Source organism: Channa argus, chromosome 9 (assembly GCF_033026475.1).
Source record: "Channa argus isolate prfri chromosome 9, Channa argus male v1.0, whole genome shotgun sequence".
In the NCBI taxonomy this organism is placed as follows: Eukaryota; Metazoa; Chordata; class Actinopteri; order Anabantiformes; family Channidae; genus Channa; species Channa argus.
The window spans coordinates 4,849,708-4,875,979 of NC_090205.1; the positions used below are offsets into that span (position 1 = coordinate 4,849,708).

General features: G+C 42.0%; 7 protein-coding genes across 9 annotated transcripts; 2 read left to right on the forward strand and 5 right to left on the reverse strand.

The window, feature by feature from the left end:
- Positions 1–770: 770 nt before the first annotated feature.
- On the reverse strand, positions 771–1,605 carry LOC137133544 (gamma-crystallin M3-like). Its single transcript, XM_067517252.1, has 3 exons — positions 1,531–1,605; positions 1,194–1,436; positions 771–1,089 (listed from the first exon to the last, which is right to left on the reverse strand). Exons 1-3 carry the CDS (start codon positions 1,561–1,563, stop codon positions 811–813), a joined length of 555 nt encoding a protein of 184 aa, XP_067373353.1. The 5' UTR covers positions 1,564–1,605; the 3' UTR covers positions 771–810.
- A 3,007-nt stretch (positions 1,606–4,612) lies between these two features.
- Positions 4,613–5,376, reverse strand: LOC137133541 (gamma-crystallin M3-like). Its single transcript, XM_067517249.1, has 3 exons — positions 5,325–5,376; positions 4,982–5,224; positions 4,613–4,893 (listed from the first exon to the last, which is right to left on the reverse strand). The coding sequence occupies exons 1-3, from the start codon at positions 5,337–5,339 to the stop codon at positions 4,621–4,623; spliced, it is 531 nt and encodes a 176-aa protein (XP_067373350.1). The 5' UTR covers positions 5,340–5,376; the 3' UTR covers positions 4,613–4,620.
- Positions 5,377–8,480: 3,104 nt separating this feature from the next.
- LOC137133542 (gamma-crystallin M3-like) lies at positions 8,481–9,251 on the reverse strand. Its single transcript, XM_067517250.1, has 3 exons — positions 9,198–9,251; positions 8,834–9,076; positions 8,481–8,756 (listed from the first exon to the last, which is right to left on the reverse strand). The coding sequence occupies exons 1-3, from the start codon at positions 9,204–9,206 to the stop codon at positions 8,481–8,483; spliced, it is 528 nt and encodes a 175-aa protein (XP_067373351.1). The 5' UTR covers positions 9,207–9,251.
- A 2,723-nt stretch (positions 9,252–11,974) lies between these two features.
- LOC137133513 (gamma-crystallin M3-like) lies at positions 11,975–12,742 on the reverse strand. Its single transcript, XM_067517191.1, has 3 exons — positions 12,698–12,742; positions 12,342–12,584; positions 11,975–12,266 (listed from the first exon to the last, which is right to left on the reverse strand). Exons 1-3 carry the CDS (start codon positions 12,704–12,706, stop codon positions 11,988–11,990), a joined length of 531 nt encoding a protein of 176 aa, XP_067373292.1. The 5' UTR covers positions 12,707–12,742; the 3' UTR covers positions 11,975–11,987.
- Positions 12,178–20,889, forward strand: LOC137133512 (gamma-crystallin M2-like). 3 transcript variants are annotated; one of them, XM_067517188.1, is made up of 4 exons: positions 12,178–12,194; positions 13,892–13,925; positions 19,844–20,086; positions 20,576–20,889. In XM_067517188.1, exons 1-4 carry the CDS (start codon positions 12,178–12,180, stop codon positions 20,849–20,851), a joined length of 570 nt encoding a protein of 189 aa, XP_067373289.1. In that variant the 3' UTR covers positions 20,852–20,889. The 3 variants fall into 3 exon arrangements, with proteins under 3 accessions (XP_067373289.1, XP_067373290.1, XP_067373291.1); XM_067517189.1 differs by lacking the exons at positions 12,178–12,194; positions 13,892–13,925 and adding an exon at positions 19,708–19,716; XM_067517190.1 differs by lacking the exons at positions 12,178–12,194; positions 13,892–13,925 and adding an exon at positions 19,708–19,716 and having other exon boundaries at positions 20,588–20,889.
- Positions 14,928–15,725, reverse strand: LOC137133511 (gamma-crystallin M3-like). Its single transcript, XM_067517187.1, has 3 exons — positions 15,670–15,725; positions 15,320–15,568; positions 14,928–15,216 (listed from the first exon to the last, which is right to left on the reverse strand). Exons 1-3 carry the CDS (start codon positions 15,676–15,678, stop codon positions 14,935–14,937), a joined length of 540 nt encoding a protein of 179 aa, XP_067373288.1. The 5' UTR covers positions 15,679–15,725; the 3' UTR covers positions 14,928–14,934.
- A 1,187-nt stretch (positions 20,890–22,076) lies between the features above and the next one.
- On the forward strand, positions 22,077–24,513 carry LOC137132955 (gamma-crystallin B-like). The gene is made up of 4 exons (XM_067515991.1): positions 22,077–22,092; positions 22,214–22,298; positions 23,420–23,717; positions 24,134–24,513. Exons 1-4 carry the CDS (start codon positions 22,077–22,079, stop codon positions 24,404–24,406), a joined length of 672 nt encoding a protein of 223 aa, XP_067372092.1. The 3' UTR covers positions 24,407–24,513.
- Positions 24,514–26,272: the final 1,759 nt, after the last annotated feature.

Below are 26,272 nucleotides of genomic sequence, written 5' to 3' on the forward strand. Positions count from 1 at the left end.
TGGGGAAGGCAAAGGCAAGTTTGAAAAGCGTTAATGCCCATTTACACCCTAAACTAAAGCCATAGAAAGCAAGTTGAAAGTCTCTCTTTAAATGTTTCCCCACATGGTTCTGTGGGGCTGCATAACTGTGCTCCAGAAACTTGTCCGCTTCTTAGATGTTTAATGACCTGTGTGAATTGGAGGTGTCCCTAAAGGTCAGCGTGAATAAATATTTTTGCCTTTTTAATCTGGACGATTTCTATAAATTAGCCTTGGCAATGGCGCTGCAGTAACAGTCAAGAGTTCATCTAAATATCTGAATGCGGTTCTTTGGGCCATGAACATTCCCTGTCAACCCACTGGCAGTGAGAGCCTTCCAACAATCATTATTCTTATATTGTATGTGAAAGCGTTGCACAAAACTGAAATTTGTGATTCTCTTACCGAAGTGGTACTTGTATAAATCCTAAGATCCCACTATAAGAGTAATATATCTTTCTGTGAGTTTTGCCGTGTTGGATTAACAACAGCCATAAGCTAACATCAGTTAGGTTAAGTGGCTACTGATAGCAACATCACAGGGTGACTGCAGCTGCATCTCTAAAACAAAGTTGTTTTCAACATTGTGTACGCTAAATATGTTCATGCAAATTTTTCTGTGGGGTTTATCTGTAAAATGTCTCTTAAAATGTATAATTTATAGCAGCTTAATAGCTACTACCAGTTGCTATTGTACAGTCTTTTAATGTGGCATTTGGATAGTAGATGACAAAATTCAAAGTAGTGCAGCAGTTACTTTATTGACTTGTAATTGACACATTCAGTGAACATTTAGTAGCAGGAATCCACGATACGCCTCATGCTCATGAACCTCGTGCCGCTCAGGCCCATGTCCCTGAAGCTCCTGTACTCTCCGGGCCTCAGGTACATCATCCTGCCTCTGTAGTGGGGCTGCTCGTACATCAGCCAGTGGCCGTCCATCACGTGGCAGGACATGCAGTCGGACATACGGTAACGTTCCATGATGTTGTCGCAGTCGTCCATCAGCTCATACATCTGACCCCCGAAGTTCTCCCTCTCGTAGATCCTCATCCTGAACTGGCCCCTGTGCTGTTTTTCAGAAAATAATACATCAAAATAAGTAAATGTAATGTTGATTTACACTTCATGTGTTTTTCATAACCACAGAATGATGGATGCCGCTTTACACTCACCATGGGGATCACACGACAGGACTTGATGCAGTCTGACATTCCCATCATGTTCATGTAGTCGGCGTACTCGCCCCTCCTCATGAAATACTGGTTTCCCATGTAGTTGGGACGCTCGTAGACCATGAAGCAGCCGCTCTCCACCCTGCAGGAGTGACACCTGCTCAGGTAGGAGGTCATGTCAGCGCAGTCGCTCGTGCACTCATAGGAGCGACCCTGGAAGTTCCTGTCCTCGTAGAAGATGATCTGGAAAAAGTGAAATGCGATGTTTAAGAAAAAACGCATCAAAGTATGTGTAGAAACTAATTACTGGTTAGTCGAAAATAATTTTGGACTGTACCTTTCCCCTCATGCTCATGCCGGTGTTACTCATGTCGGCTGCAGATGTGTTGTTGCTGCGGCTCCTGTGCTGCTCTCCTACCTGGTTTAACCCTTTCCTTTTATACCTGACCAAAGAACCGGTGGCCCCTTCAGAGAACCCCTTACTCAGCAACACGCCATTCAAGCCCACAGAATGCCTGCAGGGTTCATGTCTACTTTTTTCAGGCAGCGGGAACCTTTATAAAGGCCTTGTCTCCATTACAGAAAGCACGTTCAACAATGCTTGACATAACATGAATGGGTTGCCCGTGTGACCTTCATGAACTGTGTGTATGATGTGCGTTGGGCAGATTTTTTCTAAATTTGTTTTATTCCCTATGTAACAAACATAGTAACTTTGCAATTTAACCATTTGATCAACTCAGTTCAGATGTTCAGATAAAATGTATTTGCTGATATAAGGACAAGCATGATTATCAAAGTATATTATACAGTATGTACGATTACAATTACACAATGACAAGTCTATCAAGACATTTTATATTATTACAACTGTGTTTTACCATATAATAACTTATCCGATACAATTATTAGATATGCCATATCTAACCTTGCCAGGAATAAAAGTAATTCATATAGATGTGTTCACATCTAAATGTATGTAGCATGTGGAATCATATATATATAAACAAAGTATATAAGCACATGGTTCTAAATTAATAACAGTACCTTTAACTCCTGCACAGAGTTTAAGATGTTACTGATTTCCATAATTATGCAACAAAGGAGCAGGAAAACATATACAGTTGCAAGAAAAAGTAATGCCAGTGTTCATACTTTGCTGCTTTTCTGCATTTATTGGCCATAAAACGTGATCTCATCTTCATCAAAGTTACAAATATTAACAACGACAGCATTTTTGACAGAATACAAACCAAACACAAACAATCATGATCTTCCACGTCTTTATTGAAGATACCCATTAAACATACAACGAGATGCTGGTAAAAATTATGGTAACACTGAAGTCACTTATGTCAATGAAACGAGAATGAAGGTGCAGTTTAGAACCAACTTGACCTACAAAACCAATCAAACAGTGTCGGCGTGCATCAGCTGATGTGAGCCATGGCTCACAAAAAAGATCCTAGAAGACCTATGATCAAGAGTTGTCGGTTTGCATGTAGATAGAAGAAGTTACAGAGTATTTAAATGACTTCAGATAGTCATCAGTCCACGGTTAAATATACTGTAACGGAGAAGAATATATTCCTGTGGCTTCTCTTCAATCAAGTGGGCACTTAGCCGAGATCACGCCAAAGGCACAAAGCAGGATGATCAAACCGCCGACCTTTTAGCTGTGATGTGGCAGGGCTAACCGCTCCACCACCGTGCTACCCGACGAAAACATCATCCCACAAATGAAGTACAATAGAGCGAGCATCATGATTTGTGGCTCCTTTGCTGTTTCTGTACCTGGACCATTGGACCATTTGCTATTGTGGAAGGGAAAAAGAATTCCCAAGATTCTCAAGGTATCCTACAGTAGGATAATGACCCTACTGCATTACAGACTGGCTTCAGAGAACCAAAATCCACCTTTTGGAGGGACCCAGCCAGAGTCCAGACCTCAATCCAATAAAGATCCTGTGGAAGGACACAAAGAGAGCTGTTAACACCGGACACTTTTAAGAATATGGCTGAACTGAAGTAGATCTGTAAGGATGCATGTCGCAAAATTCTGCCTGAACGTTGTGCCGGTCTAATCCACAGCTACAGGAAGCGCTTACTTGAGGTTTTTGTCGACAAAGGAGGTTCAACCAGTTAATAAAAAACTGTTGCCATTACTTCTTCTGTTATCACTTTGTATGTTCCACGGGTGTGTTTGATGAATGCATGAAAGATCGTGACATTTTGTGTTTTATCAGCTTAGAAATCCTAAACTACAGAAAGACTACTCTCTAGCTGCAAATTACAGAAGACCTACATCATGAACCCCCCTCATCTGCAGACCCGCAACTTTTGACCGAAGCAGACAGTACACACAAAGGAAAATGATCAGGTTACAGTTCAGTTGCATCAAGAAAGACTTGTTCTTGTTCCTCTCCAATTCCCATCTGGAGTTAAAAGTAGAGATACATTTCTACTCTACGGTTTGATTAGATTGCTGATCAGCATTCGGCTCAGGGAAAGCGAAAACAATTTCAAGAACTACTATCAAAGTCGTTTCCATATGTTGTATAATAATTCGATAATTTAATTATTGTGACAGGGCGGCACGGTGGTGTAGTGTTAAGTGTTGCTGCCTCAAAGCTAGAAGGTCTCCGGTCCAAATTTCCTTGCTAGCCGTTTCCTTTCTGTGTGGAGTTTGCATGTTCTCCCCCGGCTTTCTTGGTTCTCTGGTTTGTCTGGGTTGGCCCTGAGATAGACTGTCCAGGGTAGAGCCAGCCACTCGCCCTATGACAGCTGGGATAAAGGTGGCTCCAGGTCCCCCACAATGATGGATGGATGGAATTATTGTCAGGTCCATCTGTGGATTTTGGTACATCTTATATTTGCCACCACATAGCTCCTCTGGTTCACGTCTCTACTCTTTTCTCCACAGGGACATCTTGTGTACAGTCCCATGTGTTGTCGCCAGATAATACTCTTCACGATGGACTAATAAACAAACACTGAGCGCAGGTAGTGCTCGTGGTAGTTGTATTGCTGTGGTGGCAAATTGCAATTGATTTCAGATGGACATGAGACAATATTTATATAAAATTCAAGTAGCTAGTGGGAGTGACTGTGACCCACCACTGAAATCCACACGTGCTAGGTGGGTGGGCAGGTGTTAAGCCCTGGTTGTCATGTACGTTTAGATCTAGTTATTTGGCAGATCCTAAAAGTTGGAACGTAGTTATGTAAGAGTGTAATTCACACATTAAGATTTTTTAGGAGTGAAGAGATGATGAAAACATGCCAAGTGAGTAGGTGCTAGAATTTTAACACTTGTGGCCGCTCAGTGATCCGCTAAACTTTAATGGATGAAACAACAGGTACAAGAACTTTGTCAAAAAAGGTTTTATTATTTTGACTTATTTAGATATATTCTGCCCGTCTCTTTCTAGAAGTCCACAATACGCTTCATGCTCATGAACCTCGTGCCTCCCATGCCCATGTCCCTGAAGCTCCTGTACTCTCCGGGCCTTAGGTACATCATCCTGCCTCTGTAGTGGGGCTGCTCGTACATCAGCCAGTGGCCGTCCATCACGTGGCAGGACATGCAGTCGGACATACGGTAGCGGTCCATGATGTTGTTGCAGTCGTCCATCAGCTCATACATCTGACCGCCGAAGTTCTCCCTCTCGTAGATCCTCATCCTGTACTGGCCCCTGTGCTGTTAATTGGAAAACAGTTTTAGTCTTAATTTGGACTCACAAAAACATGTGGACTGTTATTACCCAACCATTCACTTTCACTCTCACCATGGGGATCATACGACAGGACCTGATGCAGTCTCTCATTCCCATCGTGCTCATGTAGTCGGCATACTCGCCCCTCCTCATGAAATACTGGTTTCCCATGTAGTTGGGACGGTCGTAGACCATGAAGCAGCCGCTCTCCACCCTGCAGGAGTGACACCTGCTCAGGTAGGAGGTCATGTCAGAGCAGTCGCTCATGCACTCATAGGAGCGACCCTGGAAGTTCCTGTCCTCGTAGAAGATGATCTGGAAAGAATGTAGGGAGATTTGAGCCCAGGAATGATCTGATGAATGAACTGATAATCAACAAAATACAGTTGAGGGAGTGTGGGGTGAGTGTGCTTACCCTGCCCATGCTCATGGTGGTTGTGTTAGTTCTTCAGAGAACGGTGTTGCTGTAGCACTGATGGTGGTCCTGGTTTAACGGTTACTTTTATACCTGACCAAACCCAAAGAATCTGTTGCTCCCATTGTGTAAACCCCTGACCCAGCAACATGGTATAGAGGCCTATAGAGTGCCGAGGGGCATTTGTCACGTTTCCATGTGACTGGATGCCCTAGAAGACTTTAGAATGGATTTTTCCATAGGGAAATGAGCGCGATAAAAACAATAGTCTCATTTTCACATTACAAAACACACAGTTTGGCCCTCTGACTGGCAAATGGACAATTCATAGACATGAGTATTCTTTTTTCGACCACGGTAGTCTGACATATCAGTATATACATTAGTGCACATCTCTGTGTACATGAAGCCTTAAATAGGATAAAGCAAACAATTTTTTATTTTTATTTTAAGGTGATTTATTCAAGTTACTTAAGATATTTTTGAGCAGCTGGAATATTGTCAGTGTGAATGTTATCTAGTCAAAGCCAAAAGCTTGGCATCAAAGTTGCAAATGCACGTTTTGTTCTTTTTCTGCTGTATTTGGTTTCCCTACGTAATATAGTTTTGTTATGTTTTGGTTACTTCGTGTAAAAATGGTTACATTTCTGTAAATACAGCTGCTCAACGAATTACATACAAGTGGAACAGTGGATACTTATTTTGTACTGTGTGAATTACAGTTATTTAGGACGGTTATTTTGCTATGAATCAGCTTGAAAACATTTTTTGAAATATAATCCATCCATCAATTATCTGTAACCGCTTATCTTATCAGGGTCACAGGGGGTGGGCTGCGGCCTGTCTCAGATCTCAAAGGGAGAGTGACAGGGTCAACCCTGGGCGGGTCACCAGTCTATCCCAGGGCCAACCCGGGCAAACCAGAGAACCCACGCAAGCCCGGGGAGAACATGCAAACTCGACAAAATATCTAATGTAATGCAGAAACAGTAGGTTCAGTTCAATTCAGCCAAAGCACAACAAAAATCATCTCAAGGCACTTAACACAATAAGACCCTACACATTTATACAAAAAAGTCTATAAATCCACCTTGACCAAACACTGGGCCACACTGTGGAGGAAAAACTTCCTAGAAGAAACCTCGAACAGGTGAGTGGCTCCCTCAACTCAACAAATTCCTTTAATCACTTCTACATGGTCGAACCCCAAAGAATACACAGTATATTTCCCATAAAGCAGTGAGATAGTATTTTAAACCAGCCCTGACTGGTATATGTACATGAGTCTATATATTAAGTCTTTCTGCTTTGTAACATTTTTGTTGAAAATTGGTAAACTCCAGCCAGTTTGATTGAGTGACGGGCACTAGAAGCAGCTGATGCATTTTAAACTACTTTACTGTGTCAGCCATGTTTCTGGGTGCAGAATATGGATGGTGTCTTATAAAGTCATTTTAAATGTAGTACAGGATGTCAAATGTCAAATAAATGTAGCTTAGTAAAGTTTGCTAAATAATCTGGCACCAAATTTCTTTGTAATAATTACATTGTCCTTTTTCTGTTGGGTAACTGCTAAACTACGTCATGGATACAAAAAGGAAAACGACATTTAAAAAAGTTAATAATCTTTATCGTGTGGTTAGCTTTAACCGTGGAGTAATATATCTTTGTGCTGAGAAATGTGTTTTTACAGGAAATAAATTACACAGGGATCAATAAAGTTGTTAAATCACACAAGCGCGGGGAGAACATGCAAAGTCCACAGAGACACACAGCAGCACTAAACACTCCACCACCGTACTGGCCAACAAGATATTATGGCTTTGGTAATTATTGTTAAATTGTGATGTATTAATTTTGCCAGTATATTTTCAAAAAGTATTCGTGAAATTATTTAAAGACACAAAATGTGTCGGGCCAAATATTAGCAAAAGGGGTATGAAATTAAATAACAATTTTCAGTTGGCTGAATAGTTTGTAAGCGTTTCAACTTCATAAGAGTAAGGACTTTTAGATCTTAGCTAGAAGTGCCTAAATTCAATCATTCCAAAAAAAAAAAAACAGATCAATAACACGACTTTTCTATAATAAGTGCTCAGGCTCAGCTTCTGTGCCAGCTGCTACTCCTGAATAGGCCTTTTCTAAGATGAACTACTGTAAAACATGCCTGACTATTTGTGGAATAGCAGCTTACACAGCGGTAAATCATTCATATAAAAAATAAATCAAAATTAAAAAATCAATTAATACCTCATGCATGGAGCACTTAAATGCATTACATGCATCGTATTGTAAAATAAATGTTACCAGCAATGTTATATTATTAACGCATTTTGTTTGAAGTTGCATTTGTAGTAATTTCACCTCCTTGTGCGTTCAGTATGTGTCACCTCGGCCAGTCCCATCCCCCCAAAACCTATGTTCCTTTGCAGCTAACCTGAAACAGCAAAAGTGCCATCCCACCTTCTCCTCTCAGCTTTTTCTTTTTGAGGTAAATTATATTATTCATAGTATTTTGTAACTTTCCATTAATGTGAAACACTTGCTTATCCTGAAATCTTATGGAAGTGTTGTTCGGTGTAGACGGAGTCCCGTTTAGAAAATGTTATTGCAACCAGAGGGACATTACTAGGGTTGCTTAGTGTTTCGGGGTTTAAGAGGATTTAATACTTGATTGGTTCGTATGTGGACACCTGGAAGGTTTGAGAAGACGGAAGCTAATCGCATTGCCAGGGACAACAATTTTCATTTCCATGTATTGCAAATTTAAACCAAATAGTGGCTAAATCATATAGGACTGTTGTGATGGCTCAGTTTGCCTTTGTGTGATGCACTTAAACACGACACTGAGAGCACATTACATTCTGCACCTATTTAAGGGGAAGGGAAATCGGAGAACCCATGAATGCTGATGTACAAAGCGCAAACAAGTTAGTTTATAATTTTCACACCGCTCTCATTCACCGTGGGTTTATAGGCACCGTATCGCAGCCAAATAAGAATAGGTCCTGTAGGAAGTTGCACTACATGTGTGCTCATCACGTCTTGTCTCATTTGTAAGTAAAAATTGTCTTTTCTTGAAGGGAGTTTGCTGATCGAACACCATGAAACCAGAAATTAGAAAGTTTTATCATTTATTGAAGTCAGATTTTACATTTAGCACATGTCCACGATACGCCTCATGCTCATGAACCTCGTGCCACTCATGCCCATGTCCCTGAAGCTCCTGTACTCCCCGGGCCTCAGGTACATCATCCTGCCTCTGTAGTGGGGCTGCTCGTACATCAGCCAGTGGCCGTCCATCACGTGAGCAGACTGGCAGTCGGACATACGGTAGCGGTCCATGATGTTGTCGCAGTCCTCCATCAGCTCGTTCATCTGACCCCCGAAGTTCTCCCTCTCGTAGATCCTCATCCTGAACTGGCCCCTGTGCTGTTTTACAAAAACAAAACGACTCATTTGAGAAAATGTCAGCCTCTTCCTAGAATTAAAGTATGTTTCGAACGTACCATGGGGATCATACGACAGGACCTGATGCCGCTGCTCCATCCCATCATGCTCATGTAGTCGGCGTACTCGCCCCTCCTCATGAAATACTGGTTTCCCATGTAGTTGGGACGCTCGTAGACCATGAAGCAGCCGCTCTCCACCCTGCAGGAGTGACACCTGCTCAGGTAGGAGGACATGTCAGCGCAGTCGCTCATGCACTCATAGGAGCGACCCTGGAAGTTCCTGTCCTCGTAGAAGATGATCTGGAAATAAAAAAAAGGGTTTTAATTTTAAAAAAGCCATAATGAAACTTTGCCATTGCGTGTTTGTAGGCAAATTATTTTATTTGATTTAAATTGTATTAAAATTTCGGCACTTCCTTACCTTGCCCATGTTGATTGCAGTGGTTTCCTAGATCTCTCAGGGAGCTGATTTGGAACTGATTGTCTGTCTGTCTGAACAAGTTACATTTATACCTGGCCAGAACAAAGACTCTGGACCCCTCTATTGTTTAAATTCCTGAGCCAGCAACCTAGTATAGTAGCCTATAGAGTTTTGACTTGCTCACACATATACCAATAGGGTCACGACCTCTAAGCAGAATGTTCCTTTAACATGAATAGAGCACATTCAAAAAACAGTCTAGAATTTCGTTATACATGAGTTTATTTAGTTATATAAAGTACAAAAATAGTTGATGTATACATGCACAATGTGGTTGCCCCTTTGATTCGATTCAAACGCTACACTTACTCCAAATATAGTTTGTTTAAATTGATTCCCCTAAAGCCAGTGAGCTTACATTTTGCCAAAGCGACAGTTATATATAAGTGGACAAAAGGTTTGTGCTTAAATGTTTTACTGTCATCTAAAATATCTTGTAAAGTTAAATACTACACGGTACCTTTGAGCTGGTGTTAAGGACATTAATTAGGAAGCAAGAAATAACACAGTGATTATTTAATTCCAATGGATTTGCATTCAGTCATTTGACAGATGCTGTTATCCAAAGCAACTTAAATTAAAATAAGCACATATCAGGGGCAACTAAGGCTTTAGTGTCTTGCTCAGGGCCATTTTGACCAAACTGGGTATAAAACCCTTAACTCTGTACCCTGTAGCCAGTAAGCATCACTGAATCCGCACTACTAGTGCTGTTAAAACGTTTTTTAACTCTTCCCCTGTCCAACAAGCATCCTCTCGTGTTTTCCACCTGGTTCTAGTTTCATAGAAATTTGTTGTCCCTCCGTAAACTTTCAGCCGAAATGCCCCATTCGTTCAGTCCTTCATTTATTTATTCATTTATTCATACTGTAAGTCTTCATTTCTTTTAATTAAATGAATATTCGTCATACATATTTAATTAATTCTTAATCGATGTCTTCTCAGTGAAGGAGGAAGTCGACCCTAGTGGTGCCGGTACCGAGCCAGGATAAAAAGGGGAGGGTGTTCCGCTGTGGCGAGCCCTGAAGGGACAAGCCGAAAGCTGACGATCTTTTGAAATCATTTTTTTTGTTTTTTCTTTTTTCTTTCAAGTAAATTTTACCGCAATAATGTGGGTTTTCATATAAACAGTAAAGACATGTCGCTATCGATATTTTGGGAGGACAACAAATAGCCTTTCCCGGCTTTGTAGACATGACAGCAAGAAAGAGAACAGACGTCAGAAGTTTTTTCTCCACCCAGAGCTTGAGTGAGTTAGTTAAGGCAGTAAACGAACTAGCCTGTAGCCACAGGTTAAAAAATGTCTTTAATGAAAATCTGCTGGCTACTTAACTTCACCAGTCTCACCACTGTGGAAACGTATGTGTTATTTAGCTAATATTAACCAGCAAGCTAACCCTGGTTCCTCTTAGTAGTTAACTCAATAGCGAGCAGTCATTTGACATTTCAGATGTTCGTTGTCACGTTGTGTCCTCACTAACAGCTGTTTGAGCCGCGCGAAGATAATTGTCTCATCTCTAAAAACAGGGAGCATTGCATTGTGAGACTGTTACCAAAAAGTGTATTGTACTTTCAGTATTGCATTGTGGGATACTTTAAATGCACTGTATATTATTTATACACTCAACATGCAGACACAACTACAAAATGGCGAACACACTACATAGTGAGTAGGTGTTGATTCTGGACACAGCCGATGTGTTACTTAACCATGTTAGCTAATGTTAACCACCGAGCTAACCCTGGTTTCTCTTATCTGTCCCACTGCTCACAGGAAGGGACACGCCGTGTCCCTGCCAATGCTGAGAAAACTACTCTGCTCAAAAGTAACATTGCTGTTCATTAAAAGTGAGTAGTTAAGTTATTCGGCCCCAGTTATAACCACACAGCGTTAGCTCCAACAGCGCTAACACTAGCTAGCTAAAAGCCACACACTTTTTCATGCATCAGTGAAGCCACTTGGTCACAGTGGACCAGAAGACAATATGAGCATTACTCATTACTGCGTTGCTTTACTGATGAGGTGCCGTTATCATTACGTGGCCCTCGCTAGCTGTGTCTCTCTTACTGCGTCCTGCAGTTCTTAACACTGTCTTTCCTATAACTCTGATGTCTCAAGGGCCAAACTGAGGTGACTGGTTACTTTCTCAGACGTGACAAAGCTCCTCTAGACACGCAGAAAAAAAACCTTTGAGTCTTACTGCATCATGAAACCGACATTGCATTATGAGCCTTGTACACCATCACGTTTCTGAAAAAGGCACTGAAAGCATTTAAAGCCACCTGCCTGCAGACAAACATCACTATTGCTGTTGAGATGGTCACATTTTGACCTCAGTCGTCACATTTTTCCACATACAGTTTCTCGCAAAAGTATTCATACCCCTGGAACCTTGAACCCCCTTAGATTCATGTTCATTTGCCCACTAAATGTGATTAAGCAGGTCGTTATATTTTCTGGAAAGGACTATTTATAAAAGGTAATTAGATCAGCAACGAAACAAGACAAAATACAAGAGAAATAAATACCACTGTAATGCAAATTTTACAGTTATTATTATGCAGTTGTGGGCTTAGAAGACCAAATATAAGGATGTGGCTGATGATCAACCTCTTTATTCCCGTTAACATCACCTTCTGAGCTGTTCAGGCCTCATAACAATTAGTAAAAAAAAAAAGAGTCCTTTTAGAAAAGCAGGTTACTTTATTTTGTGGAATTTAGTTACAAATTTAGTAGCAGGAATCCACGATACGCCTCATGCTCATGAACCTCGTGCCACTCATGCCCATGTCCCTGAAGCTCCTGTACTCTCCGGGCCTCAGGTACATCATCCTGCCTCTGTAGTGGGGCTGCTCGTACATCAGCCAGTGGCCGTCCATCACGTGGCAGGACATGCAGTCGGACATACGGTAGCGGTCCATGATGTTGTCGCAGTCGTCCATCAGCTCGTACATCTGACCCCCGAAGTTCTCCCTCTCGTAGATCCTCATCCTGTAGGATCCACGGTGCTGCAGAAAAGGACATTTATTAACATTTATTCAAAACGTAAAGGGAAACAAACATCAGGAGAGTAATTGTCCTACCATGGGGATCATACGACAGGACCTGATGCAGTCTAACATTCCCATCGTGCTCATGTAGTCGGCGTACTCGCCCCTCCTCATGAAATACGGGTTTCCCATGAAGTTGGGACGGTCGTAGACCATGAAGCAGCCGCTCTCCACCCTGCAGGAGTGACACCTGCTCAGGTAGGAGGTCAGCTCAGGGCAGTCGCTGCTGGTCTCATAGGAGCGACCCTGGAAGTTCCTGTCCTCGTAGAAGATGATCTAAAGGCACCATAATCTTCATCAGTTCCACTTTTTTTTTTTTTTTTTTTAATTAAATTAATTTGCTTGAAAATGAAGTAACATTGTCTGGATTATTCTTTCCCAGTACCTACCTTGCCCATGGTCACAGCCTTTTTGGTTGTTCCTCAGGACTGAGCTGTGGCTGCTGTGTGTCCCTGTTGGTGGTAACTGTTACTTTTATACTTGCTCCATGTGAAAAATGTACGTACGGCTGCTATTGTGCAAACCCCTGACCCAGCAACATGCCATAGAAGCCTACTGAGCAGTCAGGGCACTAAAGGGTTATTATGTAGCTCTGTACCCGTCCAATGGAAATGTACACATGCAGTATTGTTGTCTAACATAAAGAAAATAAAGAGAAGCTTCCAACTATAACATGACAGCCACCTCTACCTTGTGTACAGGATAATTCACTTATGTTCTTCAAACTATGATTTTGTTTATCTTAGCAGACATTGATTGAGACTCTAAGTCAAGTAAATTCACGTTCATTTAATAGGTTCCATATCACAAATGTGCCTTTATGGGCTGTTACTGTTTATGCAGCATAAGACACCATGTATTGTTAGACGATCAATTTCGACTACGGTACCAAATGTTGCATCAATGAAGCACAAGTCGAGATTACTTCTATTGATTGTGAACATTCTCATTTGCTGGTTGAGTATAATTGTGAAGCCATAAAGTCCATAGAATCTATGGCCAATAAAATGTCTCATGTCTCAAATGCATTCATGTCTAGTTGAGTGCATGACTTACATACAAATGTGGGGGGCCTGGTGGCTCATTGGGATGGGACTTCGAATAGCCCCGTCCAGCCACCAAGGTTCACCCAAATGCCGATGCCGAGCCTGGATAAAATAGGAGGCCATACGGCATAAAACTCATGCCAAATCACACATTCCGCTGTGGCGACTCCTGAAGCCGAAAGCCGTTGATCTTTAATTTACTTAAATCGAATAAAGATTTGATAAGATTTGTTGAGCCTCTCAACCAATCCACGTATTTCAAATCTTACCTCTTCAGAACCAGCTTTAGAAACACAGCCTCACCTTTTCTTTCCCAGGAACGTTGGACACGATCACGTTAAATTTACCCTCACTTCAACACTTATAATTATACAATACAGGTTATTTGGGGAACGTTAATGCATCCAGAAGCCATTTATTCTTCCCTTGGAAGCTCATACCTCACTTAAAACATCCTTTGACTGCTGTGTGGAAAAGGAGAAGAGTGTCCACAAGCTGACTTTCTATGAGTTTCCGGGGCTTATTCTCTCGACCAAGAGTTTTCCCTAAACCCAAGCATCTTTGTCTCAAGGTACATTTTGAATGAGCAACTGGCTAATATCTACTTTTGCCTGCGGAGGTTGGTAGTTCGCCATCTTTGTATCCAGTCAGATATTGCTGACTTTACCTGTCATGAAGTAAACATGTATAACAGTAAAGCCTATTTTCTTTATCTTACAAGTATTAATATTCACCTGTTTAAAGGTTAATATTAATATAATTACCAATAATTGGACTTGGTGTTGAGTGTTTTAAGGATTTATTTTTTCATTTTTTGAAAAGTCTAACAAAGCCTGTGAAAGCTGAGTGGTTGAAATTAAGCCTCTGAGCAGTGAAAATATTCTTTTGTGGTAATTTAGCGTATTGTTTCATCATTTAGAGGATTTTCACATAAGAAAATTAAACGTTTTTTATCGTGGGAACACTTCCTCCGCACAAAGTCAAGCCGGACACCAGTGGAACGGTTCTATCTGTTGAACCATAGGGTAATTTCACATTTTTGTAAGCATGTCCTTTTACTGACCATTAAAAGGTGATGAAACGTATTGCAAGCGTTTAGAGATGTTCAATAAAATGCTGTAAAAACACAATACAAAAGTGTATCTGATTTGAATATGACACCTTGGGTGTCTGAGTTAACCAGTGACCAGTTAACCAGGCTGTATCAGTACTGTCATTAATATTGTTAGTTTTGACATGCCAGTGTGTGTGTGTCAGTTTTTTTCATATCTAAAAAACCATGTATGTCTTTCTAAAACCAGATTTATCTTAGTTTACTTGGACTTTCAACACTCAACTATGATACATTGTATCCGTTGTGGTAATTTTATCAAACGTAACTTTTTACTGTTGTGTGTCAAATAACAGCCCGAAGAAAACTAGAAAAAGATAACTAGAAGAAAAAAGGTGCCTAAATTGTTATTCTGGATCAGTGGTTGCAGAGTTAAACCTCACCGTGACCGATAAATTTAAGAATTCTTTGAAGACACGAAGCATTTATTAGGATTTATTTAGGACATTTTCAAGTGTTGAGTCGTTTTCTAACAGGATTCCATGATACGTTTGATGGATCCGATCCTCATGTCCATGGAACCCATTCCCATGTCTCTCATGCTCCTGTACTCCCCGGGCCTCAGGTAGAGCATCCTTCCTCTGTAGTGGGGCTGCTCGTACATCAGCCAGTGGCCGTCCATCACGTGAGCAGACTGGCAGTCGGACATACGGTAACGGTCCTGGATGGAGTCACAGTCGTCCATCAGCTCGTTCATCTGACCTCCGTAGTTTTCCCTCTCGTAGATCCTCATCCTGAATGGGCCTCTGTGCTGTAAAATAACACACGAAGGGACAGATAATAACATTTTAACCCTAATCCCTCAGGAGGAGGTCTCTGTCTGCATCCGAGAGCTAATCTGAGTCGTAACCTACCATGGGGATCATGCGGCAGGAACGGATGCAGTCACTCATGCTCATTCCCATGAGGCGCTGGTTGTCTGGGTACTCTCCCCTCCTCACCAGCATCTGGTGGCCCATGTAGTTTGGACGTTCGTACACCATGAAGCAGCCGCTCTCCACCCTGCAGGAGTTGCAGCGACTCAGGTAGGTGGTCAGCTCAGCGCAGTCGCTGCTGGTCTCGTAGGAGCGACCCTGGAAGTTCCTGTCCTCGTAGAAGATGATCTGAAAAGAGAATAGTGCATTTAAAACCACTCTCTGTCCTCCCAGATGACACAGACCCACAGTGTTAAAACTTATGAAACTACATAAAAATGCTCTCTTACTCGGCCCATTTTGGTGTTCAGTCCTCCACCTGATTGCACTGGTACTTGGCCCAGCGAAACTGTCTCTCACTTATATACCCATCATAATAAAAGATCTATGGAGCCATTGTCTTAAATGTCTTGCTCAGCAGCATTGCATACGGGGCTATAGTGTTTGTTAAATCGCTCTGTAAATGGTTATTATTCCAGACTGTATGCATCTGGTGACGTGCCAACGGCTGTAGCTCTCCTATGGGGTACAGGTGGGTGACAGCAGCAAATGTATCAGCTGGGACCCTTTGTGCTCTCAGTGTTTGGTCTATGGTGACAAACCCTGTTTTGTCACACGTTACTCAGCAGTCCATGAGCTGAGTATATTCAACTGTGTCGTCGTCGTCTAAAGAGCCCAGCAGTTCACCAGCAGAACTACATTTTTAATATTCTGAATCTAGTATGTTTCAACATTAAATGATACACCTAATTTTATATTTTCTGAAGTTGTGTTCAAAAGATCAGTTTGACCTTGATCGCTACAAATTTGATTAGGTCTTTGTAAGTATGACAAGAGTTGACCTAAGTGCTGCACCATAACAAAATACTTGTAAAGTGGGGGGCATTTTTAAGGAAGCCAAACCAAAGGGACCAGCCAGGAGATTTTTAAAGTTTTACCTCAACAAAATAATGAGTGAGTGGGCTACAGGTTCCAAACATATATATTACAGACTTCTTGCCAAGTCCAGAACCTCGTCAATGCTGTCGCATCTAAAAAGCTTCTCAGCAGAAAGTGAATTGTCCATAACAAAGCAATGAGTCCTTGTGCCCATTCGATTGGAGCACAGATAGCTTTACCTACCAGCTACCAGCTCCATAAATCCTAATCCCTCCTTCCTCCTTTCTGAAACACATCTCTAGTCTCAGTGTTGGTCTGTCTTCAGATTCATTCATTCATAACTGCACTCACTCATGTTTTCTTATTGGTGGGTCACTAGCCTCATCTGATCGGTAATCAATCCGTTTTTGTCACCATTAGGTTGAATACATTTGCCAAGCGCTGCCTGCTTTCAGTAGGAGCGTGATACAGTGATTTGACCACACAGAGTCGCTGTTTTACTCATATGCACTTAAAGAGAAACAGCACAGAGAAATACAGAAAGTGTTTCTGTCAAAATGACAAGAGAATAACTGTAGAAGCTTGGCTTTACTTAGGCCACTTTGAGAAAATGCTACTCATCCCAGCCAAAAACTACACCACGAATACAAAAGAACACAGCAAGCAACTCCACCAGAAGATGATTGAAAAGCAGAAGTCAGGGGATGGAAAGAGGGAAAATGTCTCGGACTGCACGCACAGAAATATGCCCGGAGTAGGCTGTCCCCCAAAACTATGCAAGAAGGGGAACAGAGAGAGAGGTCAACAAAAAGCCTTTAGGCTCCTCTGAAAGCTTCAAAATATATCCATACATCTGGGAGTTGAGTCATGACAGCAGGACTTCTTTGATAATTGTTTCACTACTCACCACAGTGGATTCTTCAGTCTGTGGAAATTTGGTTAGGAAGCTTCCAAATTCAGGGGACCGGAAGTGGCTTGTTGGGTGGACAATAGAAAGGGGGTTTTCACCATGGAGCATCATTAGGATGTACGAATCACAGCTGCCGTAACCCATCACACCCCAGAAATGGATCATAAGATGTAGCCTGGTGGTTATCTGAAGTGTCTTTATTTACTTAAGTACATGTAGGGGGTGGTCTCAATAAGGGATTGACACGGCCATTTGATAGCCGATGTTTCTTTTTAAATGAAGCACTTTTTTTTAACCCCAACAATGATATTTCATTAAACCTCATCAAGACGTTTTGGTGCCTGAACACAACTGAACTTTAACCACAGCACTGACACATCAGTAGTTATTTTTAGCAAATTAACTGAGACATATCCCCTGATAGAGTAGAGCCACTAATTTCAGAAACGCTTTCCGAGGATTGTTTCCGAGGGACAAAAAGAAGTGAAGCATAAACTAGGTTTTTGTTTCATATGTATTATTTCAATGTTCGCGTGTAGTGGTTAAACATATTCTTTGATCTCTTTCCCTTTTTCAGATAGTTAAGACAACAGATAAAGGAGCTCTACTTCTCGCTGTAGCTAATATATTGAGTTGCCATTATATTAGTATTACTAATAGAAGTGAGTGGGGGTTCATAGTGCAATTATGTGTCTGTTGAAGGAAGAAGAAGAATGTAGTGTATGGTAAAGGATCATTTAGTATTATTTCGTTTTTACTTAAGTAAAAACCTAACTAATGTCGACATTTTGAATTTTCGCGTTCCTAGTCGAAACTTGAACGCCCCCTGAAGTTGGATCACTGATTCGGTACGTTAGTTAAACCTTAGTGACCCTTAACTGAAAATCCATTATGGCTGCTGTGTTTGTCAGCAGAGCAAAAGCTTTAGTAATTTAAACTTATTACATATGTAATATTTGTGTCTCAGTTAAGGTTAAAAACACATAGTTCTATTCAATTAAGTATTTTGGTGGAAAAATACTTCGTAGCTGGTCAACTGGAATGTGGTCAACTTGGGGTAGAATCCAATTTCCAACTTCTGAGGTAAATTGAACGCACCATTACCACAACCACAAGAGGTCACCTAATAGTAACAATGAAGGGTACTGAGAGATCATGAAGTAAAATGTTTCTTTAAAGAGGAGGACTTGGTAAAAATCGAAATAGCTGAGACATGCTGGCTTTAAGGTCCCCATGTGAGTCAAGTACTTGAGATAGTATTTGATTTTCATTTTATTCGGCTCATATTTTTGTACTTCTGTCGGCCTGACAGAACTAAGCCTCATGCCGCTGTATCCCACATCCCTCATGCTGGACTAAGGTAGATCATCCGGCCTGTGTAGTGGATCTACTCGTACATCAGCCAAAGGCCGTCCATCACAACTCAGTGGCTCCCGTTGAGTGTTGGCCAGCTGCATAGCAGCTCCCCCATCAGTGTGTGTGAGTAATAGTGAGCAGCGTAAAGCTCTTTGAGTACCGACAGGTAAAAAAGCGCTACATACTGTAAGTGCAGAGCATTTTGATGGATCGGGACGATGGATTTTTGGATTCTAGTAAAACGATTTTTGGATTATGGTCATTTTCGATGCAATACTGCCCTCAGGGTGAACTTGCTCTTTGGTCGAGTTCTGATGCTCACATGCCCATTCTAGATGCTTTTGGTGGTGGAAATGGGTCAGCATAAGTAACAGCACAAGTGAAGTCTGTGCTATGCAGCTCCACATGCAACAATAGCACTGTATTTTGTGATACCTTTCTATCTGAACCAGCTTGAACCTTTTCAGCAATTTTCAGCTACAGTTGTTCTTCTTCTAGATCAGACTCCATGGGTCTTTGCTCTCCAGTGAGCCTTGGGCACCCATGCTGAATCACCAGTTTTCCTTCCCTGCGCCACTTTTTGTAGGTCCTGACCACTGCAGACTGAGAAAATCCCACAAGAATTGCAGTTCTGACAGCCATCGCAATTTGGCACCTGGCAAAGTTGGTCAAATTCACTTCACCTGTCAGAGGTCATGATGTAATGGCTTTGTGTATATTCTTTGAAGTCCACTCTGGGTAATTACAGTAGGATCCGAATAGGTCTCCAGTTGACAGTAAAAACTTTCATTTTGACAGAAAAAGGCATCAAACGCTTTATTATTATTATTCGACTAATGAGAGTATTAGTGGCTTTGTGATTACGATATTTATCACGTGTCTGTATTTATCAAGCCTCTGTCAGTTTTGAGATAATTAAGTCCCATCACACCTCAAACCCATGAAGCTGTAACGAGGGTGAAAAGGGGGGTTATTACCACGTAAATACCTCTCAGTTTTACCACTTCTTTGATATGAGGCCACGTGTGGACAACGGGAAATCAAACTTCACCAAACCATTTTGCTGATATGCAAATCGAGCTAATTTGGATGACAATAGCTTCCCCTTGTGTGCACATTCTGCATTTCGATATAAACCACAACACAGCTGCAGCTGGCTGGGAGGCAGGCAGTATCATTAAAAATGGGCAAGGTAAGAAGCAAATAGTATTGAAAGAAATCATAAGGCAGTTTCTTTAATTCATGTAAACCTTTTACCTAATTTGTGTCTTTTTAACTGCAGTGGGGTATAATATGCTGTTGTTGTTTCTTTAATCCAGATTTTATTCTTCGAGGACAAGAGCTTCCAAGGGCGAAGCTATGAGTGCAGCACCGACTGCCCTGACCTGCGCTCTAACGTCGACCGCTGCAACTCCATCAAAGTAGAGAGTGGTTGCTGGGTGCTGTATGAGCGTCCCAATTACACCGGCTTCCAGTACATCTTGAGCCCCGGGGAATACCCTGACTCCCAACAGTGGATGGGATTCAATGACAGCATCAAGTCATGTCGCTGTATCAAAAATGTAAGCTTAATAAAACAGAACATGCTTTGTACAACATCCTTCACCAACAGGTAGCAGAGTTTTGAAAGTTCTTGAAAATTGTTATAGTATTGGATGGTTTAGTCCTTCAATGATGTATTTAATTATGTAATGATGTAAGTTTTAAGCTGGGGTAGAGTTACGCTATGAAGATCAAATTGAGTACAAAAAACATCCTTTTTTCAACATTTCTGGGTTAATAATGTTGAGGAAAGTCTCCACTAGTCAGCATGAAATACCACAGAGTGCATGAACCAAGCAGTAATCAGTCAAAGGCCAGCAGACAATAAGGCGAGATAAAAGGCTCATGATTTGGCAGCAGGGTGCTTGTCCACGTCCGTACACATCAATTATTGAAGGGAACTAGAAAAAACAGGCAATAAATCGATTTGCAGGTGTTAGCTCAAGGCAATGAAACAAAAAGGGTCAGGACAGAGCTAAGAAATGTTAATGATGTGACTTTTTTTTAAGGTATACGGAAAGTCCTGGAAGATCAGGTTCTTTGACAAGCAGGATTTCGGAGGTCAAGCCGCAGAGTGTGTTGATGATTGCCCATCAATTTATGAAGCCCTGAAGTTCTGGGAATTCCACTCGTGCGTTGTGGTCGACGGTGCTTGGGTCCTCTATGATCAGCCCAACTACCGAGGTCACCAGTACTTTCTGGACCGCGGCGAGTACCGCAACTATACAGACTGGGGCGCCACCTCCCCTGGTGTGGGATCCTTCCGGAGGGTCACCGGGTTCTAGAACAGTGACACCCACCAAAAAGAGCAATTTGAGTTTTGCTAATGCCACCGAAATTGTAGAAAGTGAAATTGTATAGTTCCAAGGACTGAAATCAACCCAAATCCCAAATTCTTTAGAAGTTCTAGAACCATTCGAACGAATTTGGTGTTCCAACAGGCCAGGATTTACAAACTCTTAATTTCCCATTGTTCTTCTCTCAAAAAAAAAAAAAAAACTCAACTCAACTCAATACTCAAATAAAGATCTAACCCATATCAGCGCTTATTGTATTCTTTAGTTACCTGACACCTCAACAGCTTACAGTGTCACCTTAGTGTTCACCACAAATATTAGCAGTGTTACACAATAAAGCAACTGACATATCATTCAATATACAAACTGATATAAATAGTTAAAATTTCAACATCAAGAAGTATTTTTAACATAAATCAATTAGTTCTAGCTGGATTGCAATACTGCAGACCTTTTTACGTGAGGTCCATTCCATAGCATTGCCTTAATGTGAGTCATTGTTTATTAAAACCATAATACGAGATTCCTACTGCATGTTAAATCTGCAGATCATGGAGAGAGCAGAAAACATGGCAATTCAAATGTACACAGCATACATATCATTTTTACATGTTTGCCTCTCTTAATTTGAAAAGCTAACCATCACACAAACCATTGGTGTGTTCCTGTCACCAAAAAATGTGAGTTATGTGAAGTGTATTATATGTAAGTTATTGTTATACAATATTCTCAGAAAATGTATCAATTGTGATATATTTAGTGCATATTCATATTTTACTGGATCGTGTTGCACAAATCCTAATAGACTGAATATTGGTGTAAATTATAAACAAAGATAATTTTAATAATAACGCTCAACTCTTATTTGCATTGAACTAAATGCATAGTCTATGCAAAGTAACGTGAAGTTGCATACACAAAAACAAATTGAGTTCAACAGTTTTGATCAGGTGGCACTGAACAGGTAGATGGAAGGGTGGGTGGGTATGAACAACGGGTATCTGAATTGTAAAAATTCACACCTGCACTGATAAATGTGCAGTGTGGTTACCGGGTTTTTTCATCAGAAGGATTGTCGGTGAGGATTTAAATAAGTACAAATGCTCAGTCTGTTACTATTGTTTTCAGATAAGTATTTTTTTGGGGGGGGACCCCGACATGCAGGAAACGGATCCAGGGGGGATTTGGCTGATGTGCATGGCAACACCCGCTGATGCAACTTGATCAAGGTATAAGGTAAACAGTGTGTAGTGGATTCGGGGGAGCACAGTGGCTACTGTCGCTGGGTGGGCTTCCGTGACTGTCTCATACCCAACAGTGGCTCTTAAGCTGTTTGACCGGGTCGGACAGAGCTGACAGGTCTTGGTCCGTCCAAGAGAAGGGACGCAGACAAGAAGTCCACTCCTGCAAGGTCCTGCAGAGGTCCTGAGATCATGTGAGGTCACCAGCACCTGCTGGGGAAAGCAGAGAGACCCCTGATACCGGTGCACGCAAAAGTAATACGCAGAATAATAATGTGAAATTCAACCAGTTAGAATGTCATTGATGCTGATCCTTGTTTGTGTCTATTTATTCCACACATTGTGTTATAGAATATAATATCATAGCCATAAGAGACAAGAATGACAGATTAATGCATATTTATTTTGTGTCACACAGTATTCGCTGTACTGATACTGTACATATAAACACTCCTCCTGTAGGTTTACAGATATAACAGTGTCAGACAGACGAACCAATGACCTACAAATGACCTCTACTGAGTCACAGCATCAGGTCCGTCATGTTTTTTGGAGATAGGAATAATATTTCAGGTACATTGAAGAGATCTTAGTGACCTCTCACTCCACAGATTGTTTGGCCTATAACTTGAAAATAATTTTGAAATAAAATTTCAAATATAAAATGTTTTTGACTCACTGCTCCCTTAACAGACTAATCCTTTTGTGTTTGTACAACTGGGCCAGCAGCTGACACGAAGACAGAAAACTGACCCCTCCGTCCCCCGGGTCAGCTGACTGCGTACAGAGGTGTGGGGAGCACACACAGGGTGGAGGGTGTCCTGTCCCCTCCAACACGGACGCTAAAGCCCGCGCCGCAGCGCGCAACGTGGCCGCAATCCAACTGCACTGCGCCCGTCGCGGCTGCGGAGAAAAACGTTTAATTGGATCAATCAATTGCTTCTGGAATCAGGCACCGACAGAGGTCACGGGCGGCGGTCGTGAGTAAACACTGAGCATTTTTAAAACAATTGCAGCATCAGCCATTGTCCGGATATAAACGCTGAGGCAATTAAAATGACAACGATGCCTCTGGCAGCGCATTTCAGTGCGGCCCACATCACTGTATATATAAATCTGGAGCAGGCCTGTGGGCAATGTTGTGTCTGTAAGAGTCGGGACAAACAAACGCTGGTGTGAGGCCCAAACATGGACCTTGTGGGAAAGGTAGGCAGGCGGACACATAACGCTTGTGACTATTTGCATTATTTCATTTGACAGAAGAGGTCAAAAGGTTTTGACCTTTTTCCGTGCAGTCACTTGAGTTGTGACACAGAGATTTGGGAGGTTTCACATCGAGGCATCTCTTAAACACCACTCCTGTTCCACAGATCGTATTTTATGAGGACAGAGACTTCCAGGGCCGCTACTATGAGTGCAACAGTGACTGTCCTGAGCTCAACGTGCACTTCAGTCGCTGCAACTCTGTCCGCGTGGAGAGCAGGGCCTGGGTTCTGTACGAGAGGCCCAACTACCTGGGCTACCAGTACATCCTGAGCAGGGGGGAGTACCCTGATTTCCAGAGCTGGATGGGCTTCAACGACAGCATAAGGTCATGCAGGATCATACGAAATGTGAGTTCCTCCAGGAAACCCAGAAGAAACAATTCAGTTCCAATTTCTACAGGGTTCAGGTTGAACCAAAAAGAGATTTCTATACTCTGCACCTAGTTACCATTTGGTAACGGGGCTAATGGTTTTCTTACTAATGTTCAAGTGAACTTCCCAAGTCATAATTGTGGCCAAAAATGTTTATACATTTTTTGAAACTAAAATGGGAGGACCTTAAAACCAATCAGCCCAAGTGCCTCATTCATAAAGTGTAAGATTTCCAGGGAGGTGGTTCCTACACGACAAATCTGTGGCACGTGAATATAATGTTGAAACAATGTCCTCAAATCCGTTTACACTCTAAACTAACTAAGTTGCATATTTGATTGGACTTCACAACCTTTGTGGCAGCAGGGTCATTCGAACTTCTTTCCTTTCAGACCTCTAGCGTGTTCAGCATTCGTGTCTACGAGCGTCCTGACTTCAGAGGTCAGATGCTGGAGTGCACTGAGGACGTAAAGAACCTGCCCGAGCGCTGGCACCTGCCGGAGGTTCACTCTGCCCAAGTGCCGGAGGGCAACTGGGTCTTCCACGAGCTCCCCAACTACCGTGGACGTCAGTACCTGCTGGAGAGGGGACAGTATCGCCGCTTCAACGAGTGGGCGGCCATGAATCCCACTGTGGGCTCTTTCCGCCGCGTCCGTGACTTTTAAACTGTCTGTCTCTCTCTTTAGGTTCATGTTTCACATACTTTTTCTTTGCTTATTTAGTAATAAAGCATTGTGCTCATTGAGTTCATCCCTCTGTGCTCTGCTTTTGTATTTCCAGTCTACACAAGGGGATATGAATCTCTCCCAACAACACTTGATTGTGCTTTGGTGACATATGATTCCACCACGTTGGGACCAGTCACAGTCTTTAAAGTGATCACAGCACAGTTCCTGATTTACAGAACCCATAAACCTTATTTCTGTGTCTTTGGGCAACAATCAACGCAACCCAAATAAAAGTCCACTGCCAGCCAGGTATTTTTCCCCTTTCAAATTACAGCCCTAACCGGTCCAACACCGACCCAAAAAGGACAAATGTAATAGAGTATTAATGATAGCAAAGATGTCTGACCATGTTTCTGTGACCTGACGTTTCAGTGCATGTTGTTGGTGCACAGTTTTCCCAGAATGAGTTGCCTCACTGAAAATCCCTTTAGCTGTGATACACAACACATGTGTCAGGCATAAACACAACTGTGAGTTAAAGATTGGTCAAACAAATGATACAAATTACATGAATATGACAATAATAAATAACACATTCGACTCACACTTCAGGAGAAATGAAACTGCTCAGTTCCTCGGGGTATATGAGAATATGAATATTTAAAGATAATGCTGCAAAATAAAGAAATACTCAACACATATATCAAAAACGTTTGAGCCTAATGCTCTTTTTCATGTGTCTGACATATTTATTGTTTTTGTATATTTATTTTAATAAAATCTATGTAGAAACACAGTAAGACATCAGCTGAATGAAACTGATTTTATTATATAACATATTGCATACACCAGTGTTTCTGACGACCATTTCTGCATTACATGAATTGATACATGAGTAAAAAAGCCTGTGGTGTGGGATTCTTTCATTACAGGAATCGTTATTTGGCAATAGCCACCTTTAAAAAGAGGCTTCTGTTTCTGCAGAACACTTGACAACACTTTATGAACCTCCACATTAAATGTGCCTGATGGCTGAAGTATCAGTCCAGAGATTCATGCACACTCTCCACGTTAGTTCTTTGAGGACAGTGTGTGTGTGAGACAGTGTGACACAGGACTGCAGGAGGGAGGTCACCGAGCTCAGCTAAACCTGGGGACAAAGAGGCGCAGCTCGCTGATGACTCACTGGGATTTGCCAGTAAGAGGCCGGAGCATGGCAGCTGCCATTAGTGCTGACGCTCAGCTCGCTGGAACAACGCGGTGACCTCGCAAACACAAAAGGAGTCCAGCCAGCACGTTCTGCCAGCTGGGGCTCATTCGTGTTTACTGCAGCCCCCTGATGCTTTTAGTGGGCAACAGGAGAGAGAGTTCCGCATCTCTCTGAACCAGTGAGCCCCCCTTGTGGGTGATGTTTGGAGCTGCAGTCCAGACAGTTCTGTTTACATTTGGTCTGGGGCTGTGTTTAAGGGTTTGAAGGGTTAGAACTCCTCCGACTTTGGCCCTTTTCTGACTCAAAGAAAAAATGTTGGGGAAAAACTTTTGCCTGATCCAGCTGCTTTAGCGATGAACTGATCTGATGGAAACTGATGATGACGATTACATGAAACAAGTAAATAAGTTATTCAGGAAGTAATTCTGGAAGGAAGGATCTCAGTCGGGCGGCTGTAGCTCAGTTGGTAAAGGCAGTCGTCCACGGGCCACAGGGTCAGTGGGTCGATCGGGGGTCCCGGCTATATGTCAAAGTGTCTCTGGGCAAGACACTTAACCCCCAGCAGCCCTTTCCCATCCCCAGCTGTACAGTGCCGGTTAGAAACTGGGGAGGGTTACGTCAGGAAGAGCATCCGGCCTAAAAACTGCCAAATC